Source organism: Microtus pennsylvanicus, chromosome X (assembly GCF_037038515.1).
Source record: "Microtus pennsylvanicus isolate mMicPen1 chromosome X, mMicPen1.hap1, whole genome shotgun sequence".
Lineage (NCBI taxonomy): Eukaryota > Metazoa > Chordata > Mammalia > Rodentia > Cricetidae > Microtus > Microtus pennsylvanicus.
This window is the reverse complement of record NC_134601.1, coordinates 134,815,060-134,833,671: the sequence shown is the minus strand read 5'-3', so window position 1 is coordinate 134,833,671 and position 18,612 is coordinate 134,815,060. Positions and strand designations below refer to the sequence as shown.

The window sequence follows — 18,612 nt, the reverse complement described above, 5'->3', positions numbered from 1 at the left end:
CCGGGTTTCCAGAAAGAAGGGATGGAACAAAAAGAAGGGGTGGGCAAATGGTGGGGCGTGGAGCCCTGAACCACTCTGTTTCAGGGAGGAGGAGGAGGAGGAGGAGGAGGAGGAGGAGGAGGAGGAGGAGGAGGAGGAGGAGGAGGAGGAGGAGGAGGAGGAGGAGGAGGAGGAGGAAGGGGGGCAGGCCCCAGACGGGAGGGAGGGAAGAAGGAGGCCAAGGAGGAGTTTTCCAGGCTGGCCTTAAAGCCTCTGGCTCACTACACAGACCCTTGGTCTCCTGGCCTCCTCCCGCCCCTTAAGTGCCCTGCACAGCGGGCTCAGCGAGGGAAGCGCCGGCTTGCCATGGGGAGTCCGGGACTCCGGCCTGTGCTCTTGCTGCCTCCAGCGCTGCTGCTGTTCCTGCTGCTGTTGCTGCTGCTTCGCGTCCCGCCAAGCCGGGGCTTCCCAGGTAGGAGCTAGAAGTGGGGGTGTCTCCCCAGCGTGGCATCTAGGAACCTCGGAGCCATCTGCTGACACCGTGGCTCGGAACAGCGGGAGGGAGGTGTGGGGGCGCCCTTTGTTTTCTCTGAACTCAGCTTTCACGGTCCCAGGGAGCAGGTAAAGAGGAGTCGGGTTCCCAAGTGGGTGCATGAGAGGGAGTACTATCCGATCATGCAGCGCCCGGAACCGGAGCCTGAGCACCTTCTGCTCCCAGGGCTCCGAGGTTTAAAGCAAACCCTCTTGAAGGCTACGACGGGAAAGTTTGGCCACAGGCTCATTTCTTCTTTCTCACCACACCGCGTTACTTTATTTTATTCATTTATTTTTGCTTCCTAAAGTTTTGATGGCTGTCAGCCCTCTGGGTCGGGCAGCTTATTTTTGGAAAGAGCCATTATCTTGGTTGCCTCTGAAGCTGCCAAGATTTCGGCAGCCCGAGGAGGAGCCTTCATGCATCCGTTTGTCCTGTGCCCCCCCCCCCCCCCCCCGCCGAACTCTACTCCACCCCCACCCCCCGCCCCGGGCTTCATACTCTGGAATTCCGAGAAAGTTTGCTTCTCTGAGGGAGAAGTGCCAACTGAGAGTGGTGACATGTGGCATGCACTCGGTTAGCACCAGGGAAAATGGAAAAGGCTCGGGGTTGTGCTGGAGGGCGTGGTCTCCAACTTCTAAGGGGACCCTGGTATTTACTGGGCTTTTACAGTGAAGGGAAAATTCTCTTTGGAAATACCTCTTTAAAAATCTTTAGTTAACGTCCTCACAATGAAGTCTTCGCTTAACAGAGAACTTCAGAGTAACATGACATGCACCCCTGTGACCTTGGAATGAAGTCAATCTTTGCAGAGGTTTTAGCTTTCTTTTATTAGAAAAGTGGTGCCATATATGCTAAGGTATGCAAATACTTGCCTATGTGTTCGACATCACTGTGCGCAGCTTAAACCTGGGGCCTGAGAAGAAGAAACCTCCGGAACTGAGATAAAAGGAGAAGGAGCTCCCGGCCAAGGAGCTGGATAGATGTAGATAGAGGATATATTTTCAGAGTGAATGGATGGATGACGCGTGACTTAATAGACAAGAACATTTGTGCTTTGAGCTGACGTATGCACATTTGATGTTTTGAAGGAAATGATTAGGGGCAGAATGCAAAGGAGGCTTTATCTCCTCCATTGCTAGGGAAATAGCATTTTAAGATGGCGGTGTCCCCACTCCTACCATCTCGACAACAATTGCGTTAAAAGGAGCTTAGAGGGGAAGAAGAGACAGTCTAAATCTCAACTTCTGGTCCAGCCTGTCCCAAGCAGACGCCCCTTTCTTTTTCAGATGCTTTTCCTCGTCTCTCCTGCTCCCCCCACCACCTCCTTTCTCTCAGTGTCTACCTTTACAAAGTTGAGCTTGCTGCCCAGCCTCAGACACTCAGGGAATCCTAAATTGGCCAGCTCAGGTACTTACTACTGCTTATGTTTTGGGGCTTGCCCTTGGCTTTCTAGGCTCAGCTGGACAGCCTGCAGGTCCCTCCTCCCTCCCTCAGGCAGTCACCAGGTTCCTCTTTGCCACTGTTTCTGCTGATTCCTAACCTGCCATTTGGCTTAAGGAAGCATTTCTCTGGAGCCCCTCTACTTTTTTTTTAAAAAAACATATTTCTAGACCGTTTCTTTTTTAATTACTTATTTTATTTTTGATATAATAGAATCACATCCTTTTTGCTTCCCTTTCCTCCCGATCCAAACCCTCCTGTATACCTCAACTCCTGCTTTCTACACTAAGAATACTTACTATTCATCCGGAGCCTTCTCTTGGCACATCTCAAAGGAGTGTCTTAGGAAGTGAGCTCTGCCGGGGCTGTTGAATCCCAACAGAGGGGATTTCAGTCCAAGTCAGAGATTGTAAAAGTCTGCGGAAGGGAAATACACTAGACTTGTACATCTGGAGACAAATTGCATCAGCTGGGTTCCCTATTAGCTGTGGGGTGACAGGTTTTAAAGGTTGTCTCAGTGGACATCATGTCTCCAGGAAGGGCCAGTGAAAGAATTTACGGTCCCATCAGCACCCTGATTATGTAACTATCTGAGCTCTTATAGCAAATTTGTCAGAGGAGGGGCAAATCTTTCCCTTTCCTACTCAGAGAAGCTCTCTGGAGTTCTTCCAACCATGAATCTGGTGCAGCTTTTCCAGGCCTCTGATGTAGTCTTTGCAGTCTAGCAAAGACTGTGTGTCTATAGAAACCCACAGGAAGCAAGCAAAGTGCTCCTAGCAAAGTTGCCTGTGTTTGTGTTTGGAGCCTTTTAAGGAATAGAACTTTTCATTAATTCTATTCTGAAATGAATCTTGAAAGCCTCTGTATGTCTCCGAGTTTGGAAGTTCACTCTACCTCCTGCAAACAGCTGAAGGTGGAGAACGAATGCTGTGGCCATAGAGAAAGGTTTTGTAAATCTTCCTAGTATTGGAGAAAACTGGTAAAGTACTAGAGTTTTGTTAGTTAGGAAAACCTAACGCCACATCAGACCGTGGCAGTCAAAGCAGTCTTCAGAATGGCCACATTTGGAGATAAGTGTTAGGAGCCGAGCACCTGGCTCAGGCTCTACAATTAAGGTCTCACCAGAAACTGGGTAGAAATTTCTATTTGTGTTTAAAGCATATAATCAACTGACAAAATTACTCTGCAATATAAAAGGGGATACGCTAGAGAGAGGAGGGCATTTGCGTCTGGCATTGTCTTTGTTGAGAACACTTCCCCACAGTAAATTGTTACCACTTCTCATTTCACAGATTTGTGAGTTGAACAAGGTACCCGACACCATCATTAAGACACTGATTTCAGACCTTTCTGCCTCCTGAGTCCTTGCACCATAATCAAAGGACATCCCTTCTCTCCTTCTCATCTACATGATGATCATAACAATCTCACTGTTGGTCTCTCTGAAGTTAACTCATTGTCCTTTTTGACAGCCAAATGCTGGTCTTTTAAGTGGAGTGTGTGTGTGTGTGTACATGTGCATGTGTGCAGGTATGTGCATATGTGTATATGCGTGTGTGTTCTTGTAGAAGCTAGAAGTCAGTGTCAGGTGTCTTCCCCTGTTTCTTTCCATTTGTTCTCTGAGGCAAGGACTCTCGGGGGCTCACCAACTGGGCAAGACTAATTGGCCAAAGAGCTACAGGAGTCCCCTTAGCTTCTCTTATACAGTGCTGGGATTGCAAGTGTATGCCCCCATTCCTGGCTGTAATCCTTATTCATATGTGGCAAGCACTTTAGTGATTGAGCTCTCTTCCCAGCCCCTAACTGGACTAATTTGTATCCCATATTCCTCTACACAAAAACTTAGAGCAGTAGCTTCCCACATCCACTCTCAAGTGGAAGATTCTCCATTATGTTCAGGGGGCTAGATGGTCCCAGCACAGTTCTCAAGTGTTCAATCTTGAGTACCTATAACCTAGTCCATATGCGCTACGTGGCCCTATAGCAATTTAGTTTTCTTTCTTTGTAGATGCCACTGCCTGCACCCACCCAATGAGTGACCCACACAATCATTCAACCGTTCAAAATTCTCCCCATTATCTACAACATCCACACTTGGATGAAATGAACTGACCAGTCCTCCCTCCTTCCTCCCTCCCTCCCTCCCTCCCTCCCTCCCTCCCTCCCTCCCTCCCTCCCTCCCTCCCTCCCTCCATCCCTCCCTTCCTGCCCAGTCATGGGGATGGGACATATGGCCTTGTGTATGCTACGTATGTGCTCTGTGGCTAAGTTACACTCCAGCTCTTGTAATCATTTCTGGATCACCGAAGGGGAAGCCTCCTCTCTTTATTTAAAAAGCACAGTTCTTTGTGGCTGTTTTGTGGTTTTTGTCACACATTCCATGCCTTATAAGTTATGTACTCCTCTTCTAGACTTTGAGTCCCTAAAAACTACATTTGTACTGTGTTTCACCCTTATCTGTATTTATGAGAATGCTTAGTAGAATATCCACTCCTGGTGGATATTTATGCTTATGGAATTTAATGGACCCTGAAACTCTGATGATCTGCAAGAAAGGTGCATGGGTAAGTGGGAATTTGTGCCACCATGAATATACATACATAGAAACTATGGCTTGTTGGCTACAGAGGTTCATTTTAAATTCATGAGTACCCTCTGTTGAAGCAATAACTGTCTCTGTTGGGTGCTGTAAGATGAGAGACTGAGTGCAGGCATGAGTTGGAGTTTGCATTTATTTTTGTTGGCCACTTCATTCCATATCTTTCAACAGTAGTTGAATGGTTTTCTTAGTAAACACATATGTATGTGCTACATCAATTCCCCTTTCAGTAAACACAACTAAAACTTGTGATTGAAAGCAAAGGGAGTTTCAAGAGGTTTAGTGTTGCCAAACTGTAACATAGTTATGATTAGCATTCAGATTGAAGATTCTCTTACAAAATAGCAGAATGAATAAATTGCCTCTTCAGTTCTGGTTTGTAGGGGATCCTCGAGCCAGCCTTTCCATCTTTAACTGTAAGATTTCAGGACTGCCAGCTTTAGTGGGCCTTTGGCTTTGAGAGGGGCACCTCCTCTCCTGCTCTGAAATAGAGTGGGCTTCTGCCTTCTCTAATGAAAACTGAGCTAAACTCAGAGACTTACTTGATCGAGTTGCCATGAATGATGAAGAGGTTCTGTGCTTGGAAAAGGGGGCTGAGTAAGGTACGCAGTTCCTTCTTTGCAGCGGTTTACTGTCTTCTGGAGAACCAGGCACAGTTACCTAGAGTGGCCAACACTGTAATGTAATGTGTGATGGGCCTGGAAGCACTGAGGAGTCACGCAGTAACTTGATCTGCATGTTGAACAAAGGCTGATGCTTGGAAATGCTGCTGCCTAGATGGTGATGCGAAAGGACCACAGTTGCATTAGAATGACTTTGGGCTTCACTAAATTGAAACCAGAAGTCTGGGCAGCTATGTCCCCCATGGGGAAAAAATTCCTATGCCAATTCAAATCCACCATTCACTAGACGGTCTTCTTGTCTTCCTGAGCTCTCTGAGAAATATGAACACTTAACAGGCTAAATAAATAAATAAACAGATAAGTATACAAAAGATGAAATTACCAAAATAGGAGAACTTTTATTCAACCAATGAGTAGGTGGAGGTGGCCTATCTAGTTAATGCCAGCTATACAGTTTCAAGTTCTCCTCATTTAAAATGCAACACTAGGCTTAGTGTAGATACAGCACATCTGATGCCCTAAGCTCATACTCCAGCAGCTCCCGCCACAAGTAAAAATAAATGATAAATAAAGATAAAGTATCAAACAAAGTAGATATAAACATAGATTGAAATTGTTCCCTGCCCTTCATTAGCACAATGCCTGAGATCCGGGGGAGGATACTGAGTCAATATTGGGGATATTGGTTGTCTGAAGTAGCTGTGAACAAGACCCAAATTATTCGATTTTAAATATCTTTGTGGCATTTACCTAAGACACTACGCTAAGAGATTTAGAAACTCTGGGAAGCTTAAAAATTCTGAGAATTTCACATAAAAGGAAAGTTTGCACCACAAGCTGCTAAGCCGCCAAGCGCTTCAGGTAATAATTGGTTGCACCTGGATCTTAAGAGCGCATGACATACTCTGGCCTCAAGAAGCTCAGGAACACGTATTCCTCAGCCAAATGATGCATTCGCCCATAATTCTTAGCTAATCCTGGATGTTCTCTGTGCATTTTTCTCCAGGAAGAAGATAAATGGGTTTGAACCCAATGACTTGGATTATCCCAGAAACTTGGAGCTATAAATTGTATATATTTGTTTAAAAACCCTTTTTATTAATTTTTTCATTTATATCACATTCTGATCACAGTTTCCCCTCCCTCTTTTACTCATGTCCCATCACCCCTCTCCCCTCTGACCCCCCACCCCCACCCCATCCACTCCTCCACTGTTTCTGTTAAGAAAGGGGCAGGCCTCCCACGGGTGTCAACAAAGCATGGCACATCAAGTTCAGGTGGGATTAAGCTCCTCCCTTTGTAGTAAGGCCAGACAAAGCAAGCCAGTATAAGGAATAGGTTCCCAGAAGCCAGCTCAAGAATTTGGGACAGGCCCTGATCCCACTGCTAGGAGTCCCACAGGGAGACCAAGCTACACAACTGTCACACATATAGAGTCTAGATCAGCTCCATCCAAGCCCCCTAGTTGTTGGTCCAGAGTTTGTGAGCTCCTATAATTCTAGGTTAGTTCATTCTGTAGGTTCCCTTGTGATGACCTTGACTCCCCCCCCCCCCCCCCCCCCGGCTCATACAATCCTCCCCTCCCCCCCTTCAACAAGATCCCCTGAGCTCAACCCAGTGCTTGGCTGTGGATCTCCGCATTTCTTTCCATCAGTTACTGGACGAAGACTCTGATACAGTTAGGGGTAGTCACTAATCTGATTACGGGGGAAGGCCAGTAGGCAGTTTGGATGCTCACCTTACTAGACCTGGATAGAGGTGGGCGGTCCTTGGGCTTCCCACAGGTCAGGGAACCCTGATTGCTCTTCGAGCAGATGAGGGAGGGGGACTTAACCGGGGGAGGGGGAGGGAAATGGGAGGCGGTTGCGGGGAGGAGGCAGTAATCCTTAATAAATAAATAAATTTAAAAAATAAATAAATAAATAAATAAATAAAGAAAGAAAGAAAGAAAGAAAGAAAGAAAGAAAGAAAAAAAGAAAAAAAATGTCCGTCGGAAACGAGATGCAAAACGAACCCACGTAGGAGTTTATTAGGAGAGGTTGTGCTCAATGGGCCCGGGGAAACGGTGTGGAAGGAAAGAGAGTAAAAAAAATGGCACGTCCAGCTTTTAAAGGCTTCCTAGCACATGCGCACGGGGGGAAAGACATGCCTACATCAGACGCTGATGATGGGCGAAACTACATCTTGCACCAACATACAGGGGCTTTTGCGTTAGACGCTGATGACGCAGATGGCGGGTGACCCACGCATGCGCACACAGGGGGTACATGCACCTGCTTTAGAACCCGGAAGTGCAGCCTTACTGGTGGCTAAAAGAATTATAGCCAGTTCAGGCTCCCTCTCCACGATTGCTAGGAGTCTTATCTGGGGTCATCCTTGTGGATTCCTGGGTGTTCCCCTGGCAGCAGGTTTCTCCCTAACTCTGAAATGCCCCCCATCAAGACATCTTTTTCACTACTCTCCCAGCCATCCTGCCCCCAGTCTTTCCAATCTCTCATGTTCCCATCCTCCCTGTTTCCCAATTCCCCAGGAGATCTCTTCTATTTCCCCTTCCCAGGGAAATTTATGCTTCCATCTTTTGGCCATGCTTGTTACCTAGCTTCTCTGGGGCTTTGAATTATAGCCTGGTTTTCCTTTACTTTGCAGCTAGCATCCACTTATCAGTGAGTACATGCCATGTTCATCTTTCTGGATCTGGGTTACCTCACTCAGGATGACTTTTTTCTAGTACCATCCTTTTGCCTGCAAATTTCATTATGTCATTTGTTCTTTTACAGTTGAGTGATTCTCCATTTTCTTTATCCATTCTTTGATCGAGGGGTATTTAGTTGAGCAGGTGTCCTAAAGTGGTATAGCTGGGTCTTGAAGTAGATTGATTTCCAATTTTCTGAGGAACTGCCTCATCAATTTCTGAAGTGACAGTACAAGTTTGCTTCTCATTAGAAGCAGAGGTGTGTTCCTCTTACTCCACATCCAGCATCAGTGTTTTGGCTCTTAGCTTAGCCATTCTGACAGGTGCAAGTTGGAATCTCAGAGCTGTTTTGATTTACATTTCCCTGATGGTTAAACATGTTGAACATTTCTTTAAGTGTGTCACAGACAGTTGAGACTTTTCTGTTGAAAATTCTGTTTAGATCTGTACCCCAATTTTTATTCCTTTTTATTAAATTTATTTTTTAAAACAATCTTTTCTAATTTTACATACCTATCCCAGTTCCCACTCCCTCCCCTCCTCTACTCCCCCCATCTTCCACCCATCCCACCCTACATTCACTTCTCAGAGAGGGTAAGGCTTTGCAAGGGGAGTCACCAAAGTCTGACACACCACTCTGAGGCAGTACCGAGGCCCTCCACCCTATATCTAGGCTGAACAAGATATTCCTCCAAAAAGAATGGGTTCCAAAATACCAGTTCAAGCACTATGGAAAAATCCTGTCCCATTGTCAGTGCCTTTTCCAGCCCATATAACTGTCCCCCACATTCGGTGGGCCTACTTTGGTCCTTTGCAGGTTCCCTCACTATTAGATCAAAATCAGTGAGCTCTCAGTAGCTCATGTCAGCTGTTTCTGTGGGTATGCCCATTAGGGTGGAGAGATGGCTTAACTGTTAAAGGATAGGCTCACAACCAAAATGTACTCCAGGTTTTAAATGGTTTTTTTTTTGTTTTTGTTTTTTTTTGGTGTCTATTTTCTTGAGTTCTTTATGTATTTTGGAAATCAGCCCTCTGTCAGATGTGGGATTGTGAAGATTTTTTTTTCATATTCTGTAGGCTGCTGTTTTGTCTTATTGACAGTGTCCTTTGCCTCACAGAAGCTTCTCAGTTTCAGGAGGTCCCATTTATTAATTGTCAATCTCAGGGTCTGTGCTACTCATGTTCTATTCAGGAAGTTGTATCCTGTGCCAATGCATTTAAGGTGATTTTCCATTTTCTCTTCTATGAGGCTCAGTGTAACTGGGTTAGTGTTGAGGTCTTTGATAAACTGGGACTTGAGTTTTGTGTAGGGTGATAGATATGGATCTATTTGCATTTTCCTACATGTCAACATCCACTTATTCCAGCACCATTTGTGGGAGATACTTTTTTCCCTATTGTATAATTTTTGCCTCTTTGCCAAAAATTAAGTGTTCATAGGAATGTGGATTTTTGTCATGGTCTTTGATTCTATTCTATTGATCCATGTGTCTGTTGTTATGCCAATGCCATGATGTTTTTACTACTATAGCTCTATAGTAGAGCTTGAAATCAGGAATGGTGATACCACCAAAAGTTCCTTTATTGTATGGGGTTATTTTAGCTATCCTGAGTTTTTTTTTGTTTTTCCATATGAAGGTAAATATTGATCTTTTGAGGTCTTTGAAGAATTGTGTTGGAATTTTGATTGGGATTTCCTTGAATTTATAGATTGCTTTGGTAAGATTGCCATTTTTACTATGCTAATTCTACCAATCCATGAGCATGGGAAATCTTTCCATCTTCTGGTATCTTCTCCAATGTCTTCAAAGGCTTAAGGTTCTGGTTATACAGGTCTTTCACTTGTTTGGTTAGAATTACCCCAAGATATATTATATTGCTTGTGGCTATTGTGAAGGGTGTTGTTTCCATTATTTCTTTCTCAGACTGATTATCATTTTTATATAGGAGAGCTACTGCTTCTTTTTTAAGTTAATTTTTTATCCAGCCACATCACTGAAGGTGTTTGTCAGCTGTAGGGAGTTCCCTGGTAGTATCTTGTAGTCACTTAGGTATACTATCATATCATCTGCAAATAGCAAAAGTTTGACTTCCTCCTTTCCTGTTTGTACCCCCTTGAATTCCTTTTGTTGTCTTATTGATCTAGCTAGAACTTCCAGTACCATATTGACTATATATGAAGAGAGTGGACAATGGCAGACTTTTTGCTTGGCTTTCAAATATCATTGCAATGGTTTTTCTGTCCTGTTATGTGCCCTGTAGTGTGATTAGTCACATGTACCAGCATGCGATGTTTTCTGATGTCCCCATCACAATGTCCCTCCAAGTTGTGTTTAGTGGACATGTCCCCAAGAAATCTTATGTCCTTTGATTGTCACTGCCTGAACCCTTATCACCCTGACTGCTAGGCAACCACTATCCTACTTGCTTCTATATATTTGCCTATTCTTGACATTCTCTATAAAGTGAAGTTACATGAAACTTGTCTTTTTGTGAGTTACGACTCTCATTTAGCACATGCTTTCAAGGTCCATCCTTATTGTCACCTGATTCGGTCCTATGATTATTCCATTTTATGAATACACTCCATTATATTTACCTGTTCATCAGTGAATGCACAAGTCAGTTGCTTCCACCTTTGGTCTCTTTGAAATAATATTGCAATGAAAGTTTGTGTACAGATCCTTGTGGGGACATACACTGTCATTTCTTTTGGCTAGATGCCTAGGAATAGAACTTCTGGCTCATATGTGCACTGTAGGCTGACACATCAAAAATGACTACCTCCTTTTATCTTCCCACTAGCAATGTATAGTCTAACATTCATACAACTCAAGCATCACTAACCCCACACTGATTGTCTTTTCTAGTCAGTGGCATCATATGATCGCTGCTCATTCAGAGTAGTCCCCTCACATACTGAGTGAGAAAACTGTGTCTTTTCTGCAAACACGGAAAGGATACTGGCCAGAGAAAGCCAATGGTGTCTGCTCTTTCATTGCTGGTTGGAGGAGTACTGCTAGCCTACAATGTACCTCTCAATGAATTAGAAAAGGATGCCCAGTTACACGGACATAGAATTCTAGAAATAAGGGCAGGCCCAGAACTCGAGACTGGGAAAAGAAAGGCTGGCTGGTGTGGTGAGCCTAATTGCTCTTTTGGTGGATATTATGTATGGTGTGGGAAACTCCCTGGACAGACATGTAAGCTATGGTGAATGATAGTGGCTTAGCCCCAAATGAGACAAAGCTTTGGGTCTGGTATTCTTTTAAAGCCTTGAGTATTTAAAAGGAAAATAAAACAAAAAGCTGTGCTTGAATTTAGCGTGATCCTTGCACCCTTGGGTCATCTGGGAAGAAGTAAAAAATTTGGCTGTGTAGGCCTCGCCCAAGACTTGCTGAATCAGCATCTCCCTTTAACAAGCTCCTGCTGGGGATCTGGAGACAAGGAAATTTGAGCACCAGTGTGATGACTGAGCACAGACCTTTGCCAAAACAGATTGGCTTGCCTATTTAGAATCGCCACACAATGGCTCACTTCCTCTCTTCCCCCTTTTGTGGTTGGTTTTGACTTCATTGCTGCATCTTCGGGACTTGCATTTGTAAGGCCTTCACATTCCAAAGACAAAGATGTACACCTTTAGCTTTCTATTGCCCTTCTCTAACTCAAATATAAACACAAACGTTTAGCCCGTGATTCTTGGTTACTTTATGGTATTCTCTCTCTCTCCCTCTCTCCTTCCTCCCTCCCCCTCTCTTTGAGACCCTCGAGTATTTCTTTGTAAGTCTGCTGACCTGTCTAGCCCTTGCCTGGCCTAACCCAGAACAACAGCAAAGCATATCTTTAGATTGACTGCTACCAGGGGCCTTGCATAGCTTTCCTTTGTAGCCAATAACTTAACTAGTCTGAAAAAAAAACACTAAGTTGGGTCTAATGGCACACTTTGTACCCTCAGCTACATGGGAAGCTAAAGCAAGGGTATTACTAAATTTCAGACCTCTCAGGGCTGCAGAGTGAGCCCAAGGTCGGTCTGGGTAACTTGGTGATACCCTGGCTCAAAACGCAAGAAGGAAATTGGAGATATGGCTCAGGGTAAAAATGTTTTCCTGTCGCATGCAAGGTCCTAAGTTTAACCCTCTGTTTTGCAAATGGCAGAAAGGAAGAGGAAGAGGGGGAGAGGAAAAGAATAGGGAGAGGAAAAAATGTAGATCAATCAGGGCTGCAGTTCCTCCTCCTATCAAGACTTGATTCTAATTATTCTGAGAATAATTCGAACTAACTGGCCCTTAAAAGCTGAGGTTGAAATTACCTCCATCATAATAGAACAATGTCAATGAGGTTAGAGGAGGTGGCAGCTTGGAGGGTGGGTGGGAAGAAGACTAATGGGGAGGTGGCAGCTTGGAGGGTGGGTGGGAGGAAGACCAATGGGGAGGTGGGCAGAAAATATTACTTGGCTTACTTTTGGCCCTGGAAAGTCCACAGACTGGAAAGGCTAGAATGACTTAGTTGTTTAATAGTACCTAAGAGGGTTATTTATGGGTTATGTTGGGGTGGACATGTGGTTATGAGCCCAACAATGGTCTATAAGAAGACTCAGTTGGGGAGTCTGGTGAATTTTAATTCGAAAGATCTGGAGGAGGGCATAATTAATTTGGGTACAGTCTTCAAACTGGTCCAGACATGCAACATTTGGCCCTCTCCTGCTTTCATATCATCAGTCGAGCAAAAGTTTTAAGTGGTAAAAGTTTCCAAAAGGAAATTAGTGATTATTTTTCTATCATTGGAACACAGCTGTATTAATTCACTTGAGTACAGTATGTGTCCACTTGGTGACATAAAGGTAATCCTGACTCATTTTGACAGAGATCGTGTCTTATGACACTAAAAGCAATCTGCCTACAAAGGTTTGCCAATGCCTAATGTAAGGTCTGGCTTCTCAAAGTGTAACTGGAGAAATAGGTTTTTCTGGTAGCTTTGGAGAAATGTGTTTGGATTTGCTTCTTCCTCACCAGTAGACTCAGCTCAGGGTTCATCTTGGAGGTCTAGACCAACATGTCATATGTTTTATAATTTTTTAAAAAATTCTGGAAGATCCCTGGTGGCAGTAGGCAGCAGAAATGCTGTAGGTCCAAATGGTGGTAGCGGGCCATGTGGCAGCAAACAACGGGCCCTGGGATCAGCCAGTCCCAGGCAGAGATGGCTGCCGGTCCCGAGCAGTGGCTGGTCCCAGGCAGGGAGACACATGGCTGGCCTGCAGGAGACAAAGACATGGATAGACGATATGCAGAGTGAGGTTGAATATTTATTCAGGGGGTTATGGAGGGGGAAGGGAGAAGGGGGAGCAGAGAGAGAGAGAGAGACAGAGAAAGAGAAAAGGAGAAAGAGATAGAAAGGGGGAGGGGAGAAGTGGGGAGAGAGGCAGAAGCGAAGCTGCCTCTCCAATATGGAGATGGAAAAGAGGGCGAGCTCAGGCCGGAAGCTGAAGATCAGCCTGCCTCAGCAGATGGGGGAGGGCGTGGGCGTGGCTTGTTTCTTAAAGAGACAGAAAACCATAACAATAAGTAACACTGTACTCAATCTATATGGCACACAACACATAACTGTAGATCGACTTTTCTAGGTTTGAGACTGTAATACCCATAAATCTCAAATTCTCTAGAAACTAAGGTCTCTTTGTTTTCTTTCCAGACTTTGGCTAAGTCACAGTGTGATAATCCGAGCCAGAAATGGCCTGGCCTTTGTTATCTGTTGACAGATTGCCTTGATGTTGCCAGGGTTTGGTGGCTTCGGACTCTGGTTTCTCTAGATCCATTGCCCTCCCAGGATCTTACTGCGTTATATGGCTCAAGGCCCTCTAATATCTTCTACACACTTCTTTGAAGTGCTTTCCAGAGGTGCGTAGGTATCTCCTGTTTGTGTATGTTGCATTTTCATTAAGTTGAGATATGCTGAGTACTAAGGTCTGAATAGAGTTTGTCCCCTCTGGAACTCAGGATGAAGTTTGGTTGCCATTGTGGTGGTGTTAGGATGTGAGACTTTGAAGAGATTATTAGAACACCAAGAAGGACTAATGCTTTTCCCACGAGTGGGTCCTTACTTTCATAGGACTGGATCAGGCATAATAATTTCAGATTATTATAAAACAAGGCTACCTCTCATTTGGTAGAGACATACTTGCCCTTCTCATTTTCACTTAGGGTTCTAATACAAGGCTATCCTCATATGTAACTTCCTACCTTGAACTTCCCATTCCCCAGAATTGCCAACCAAAGTAAGTCCATTTTCAATCCCTAGTCCCTGGTGTTTGGCTGTAGCAACACAAAGTGCCCCCAAACACAAGGCTGAGTATGTCCAATAACATAGGATTGCCCACAATCATCAATATGTTAAAATAGCTTGTTACCCTCCGATAGAGGGCTGGAAAGAATAATCTCAAAGCATGACCCCAAGACCACTTCCAGTAGCAGCACCACCCAAGAATATGTGAGAATATAAATACAAAGGATATGTGAGAATATAAATTCTCAGGCCCCACCCTGGGACTTTTGAATCAGAAACAGGGTCCTAGGAAAGTTAGGGTCCAGCAGTCTGTTTTAACAGACACTCCAAGTACTTCTCAGGCAGTCATGTATGAGAATTTTTCATGTGGGCAATTTCAGTTGTTCAGAACATCTAACTCGATTAGTGTTTCACATGTTGTTTTTAATGAGAACTGTTTATTCATTTTTAAGTTTTAGGACAGGACCTTGGGAAACACCACCCTGGCCTTACTGAGTAGAAATGAATACAACAGGCGTCAGGAGTAACTCCTGAGTTGAATCATCTTTCTGAGAGTCTTCTCCTGAAGCAGTTTGTGTGCACATGTGGTTGGGAAAAAGTTCCCGGGTGAAAAGGCAGCAGAAGATGGCTGATGCAAAACACATTTTCTTTGTTTGTTTGCTATTGTTTTCGAGACAGGATTTCTTTACATAACCCTGGCTGTCTTTGAACTCGCTCCGTAGACTGGGCTGGCCTCTGCTTTCCTAGTGCTGGATGAAAGACGTGTGCCACCACCGCCTGGCCCAAACACGTGTTCTTTACAGTGTGTTTTTGGAACTGAGATGTGAAGAAGGCTGAGGAACAGCCCTCGGGCTAGTCCTTCTCCTGTGCATAGTTCATCCTTTCAGGGTACTGACCTGTGGGTGAGGGTGCAGGTCTGTAGGCAGTGACTGTCAGGTTAGATGGCTGCCTTGCTTTGGAGCTCACCTCATTCCAGAACTTCTCATGTGGGGTGTCTATGAGGGCCAGAGGTGTTACAGCCTTACACCCTTGTATAAATGTTCTTTCTTCTTTGCTCGCAGTAGGTTTTTATCTACCTCACTGCTGCTTAGTCTGAAAGTTCCAGTGACACTGAGTCATTTGGGTGTCTGGAGAAGTGGAAGGAACCCCGAAATTATTGTACTTCCTCTGAGGGCTGACTGTAGAGGGCAGCTGAGGGGAGTTCGGGATGAGGACCGTGATTTTCAGTGGGAATGGGTAAGACGCCCGATAAATTTCATTTCCATCCTTCTTTTGGGAGAGAAAATAAAATTCTTGTGCTGTATCTTACTTTTATTTGCCCTGCAGTCTGAAAAATTATGCTCACCTTTCAAACAGGCCATTTGCTGCTGTAGGTAAGGTAGAACTCCGATGGGCACATTTAAATAATGTTTTGAAATTTAATAAAGAGAAAATGGAGATGCAGCTCAGTGGTAGCGCACTTACTTATCAATTGCAAGGCCCTGAGTTTGAGCTGCAACATGAAAGAACAAGAAAAGAAATCATATTTATTGCATAAACACTCAGAGACCTGCAAACCTGGCAGTAGCTTCACCTCTCATTTTCCTCTGGACTTCATTTTTTTCCCCTAAAATCACCATTCTGAGCAGTTTAGTATGGACTCCTAGACATTTTTCTCTGTGTGTGATTTTTTTTGTAAAGAAGCAAGAGGTTGTGAAAACATAATGTATTACCACATGAAGCAACAATGATGCTAAATACACGCAGTCATCTCATTTGCCAGGAAACAGAGGCCAGTGAGATAGATGGCTTTAGATGTGACTGTGGTCCAAGAGGCAACTCCTCTCTAGTTCTCTGCTGTGCTCACTAACTGTCAGATACCATGAGTCTTTAGCCAGTGCCTTGGTCCGCCCGTGGCCTTCTTCAAAGCCTGGCTGCAGCCTCCCTTCCTTTATTCAATTTTCATTGTGTCCCTGGCAATCTGTGTGGACAGTTAAACCTTTGGACGACCATATGACACACCACAAATTGCTTTTGTTCCATCATCTGGTTTTACTTTAAAGGGTAGCCTTCTTCCTTCTGTGTTGAGTGGGAACAGTTAGGTTTCAGAGCTTTGGAAACGGTCCTTAGTGGAAACAGGAGCTGGCATTAGTTAAGGGCCCCTGCTTTGTGCTGACATCCTCACTTTTAGGTACTTGTGATTTTCCTGCTCCTCCTTCATTTCTAAGGTCTAAACAATGGTCAGAGACACACTTGGTCCTTCAAACTATTAAGCAATAGGTGGCTATACTGGAAAAAAAGTGTTCTTTCCCTTTGGACTAGAGTAATGCCTTCGTTTATAAAGTTATCCTTTCGACTTTCTTTTTTTTTAAAGATCTAAAATATGGTTACAGTTAAAATTTCACAAGCCACATGCTGTCTTCATTGTCTGTGCTAATTGAAAACAGAGTGCTTGGAGATTAAGGGGGTATCTACTCTGACTATAGTTCTCTGGGGCTCTTCTGCAGAAGTGTTTGACCAGAGGGTGGAACGTTGCCCTAGGTGAAGCAGCTATAGAGTTCATGCTTCAAGAGGATTACTTTGTCATCCTCCATCCACTAGACTACCATTTTTTCCTTGATGAAATCAAGTTACAATGAACATGTAGGAGCATTCTTGACAGAGAAAATTTAACAGAAGGCAGTGATTGGGTGCAAGAGTGTGGGGGAAATTCCTCAGCGAAATGGACCTCTGGTCGCCCACAGTGGGAACCCTCTTCAGTTGCGCAGTAAGCACTGTCATTTTGGCCTACCCTTCCTACTTTGCTTCTGTTTGTCTGCCCATCGTTACACTTTCTGGCTTGCCTCCCCAAATAAACAACTTGTGCCCTCTTTTAAGGTCTGCGTTGGGAGAAGACAATGGCTATGTTGCAATTCAACCCAGAGATTTGATTTCCCTCCTGAAGTTATTTCATCTGATAAGCTGGTACCTGCTAAATAGAGATGTGTAATTGGGGGTTTCTGTGATAGAAGCTTAAGGGCTGTCTTTCTTATTATTATGCAAGAAACTGCCTAAAATTTGGTGGTTTAAGTCAGTGACAACCATTTACTTGCTTGTGATATAGTTTGGTCAGTGCTCAGTGTGGAAGGCTCATTTTTTATGGGTATGCTAGATCCAAGAGTCACGTGTTTGGTACTTCATCTGCAATGGCCAAGCTCCCTAGCCCCCACCCCTTTCAGTCTTTCATTGATCAGACCAATCTCTCTGTTTTTCCCAACTGTCCAGGAGGATAAATAGACATATTTGTATTACTTAGCTTCCCGATAGAGTAAAAGCAAAGCCTGTCGGGTTTCTGCTGTAAAGCATAGGTCTGGACTTGACACAGTATCAATTTTGTTGAACTTTATTAGTTAAAGAAAATGATGAAGCAGGTCAAGTCTTAGGCTGGTGGTAATAGTAGATAGATTCTAATACTTAATAGATTGAAGTGGTAGTGTAAATGGGAGAAATTGATGGTAGTCGACTTTGAAGGAAGAAATTGCATCTTCAGGATGCAAATTAGAGAGAGGAGTTTAACTTTCTGGCTTGTTTTCTGGGTATTTTCTGATTCAGAAATGGGCCCCCAAATTAATCATGCAGCTGTTGTGGCTTGGATATAAAAAGTCCCTCATAAGTCATGAGTTGAACCTTGATTCCCAGTGCTACGTTCAGAGGTAGGGCTTTTGGGAAGTGACTGAATCATGAAGCCTCTGACATAGTCAGTTCATAATGAGATGGCGTTATTGAAAGATGATGGAATTGAGATGGGGCCTTGTTTAAGTAAGTGGATCACTGAAGGCATACTTTTGAATGATATATCTCATTTCTGTATCTTTTCTACCTGGCTCACTCTGGCTCCTGACCTCCATGAAGTGAGCAGCTCAACTCTACTCATGCTCTTTTGGCCATGATCTGCTTTACCACTAAGTCACATACTAAGTTTACATTTGGCATACACTAAGTGACCAAATAGCCATGGATTGGAAAATCTGAGACCATGAGCCACAAGTAGTCTTTATATTTTTCATCTCAAGTAGTTTGTCACAGTGATGAAAAATGGCTGTCACAGCAATGGTATTAGACACATTAGGAAGAATGAAGCATGAAGACAGAGAATATATTCATGGACACGGCATATAACTGAGTCAGTGAACACCTCTGGAAACATGCAAGGTTCATTTCCCAGTAGTTACTAGTACTAGCACACCCACCTCCCCTTCCCTCAGATTTTCTCTCTTCCCTTACCAAGGCAAAACAGGATTAAATGGACACTTACTAAAAATAGACTACAGACTTCAAAACGAAACTTGTAAGACTTCTTGATGATAACATCAGAGAAACTGTTTGTAAGGCTGAGTAAGGTAGAGGGTTTTCAGATATGACATCTAAAATAGGGTCTATAAAGGTACGGGCAATGATGTGCTTCATATCAATTACAATTGTTTACTTTTTAGAGAACATTGCCAAG

At 44.0% G+C, this 18,612-nt stretch overlaps 1 protein-coding gene across 2 annotated transcripts in view; it reads left to right on the top strand.

Annotated features, from left to right (window-relative positions):
• The first annotated feature begins 213 nt into the window (after nt 1-213).
• The window catches only part of Srpx (sushi repeat containing protein X-linked), a 92,145-nt gene continuing 73,746 nt past the window's right edge, over nt 214-18,612 (top strand). The window contains exon 1 of one of the 2 annotated variants that reach the window (XM_075957051.1): nt 214-451. In XM_075957051.1, coding sequence (XP_075813166.1) covers nt 346-451 — 106 coding nt within the window. In that variant the 5' untranslated portion in view covers nt 214-345. The remainder of the gene's footprint in view (nt 452-18,612) is intronic. The other variant, XM_075957050.1, reaches the window with a different exon arrangement.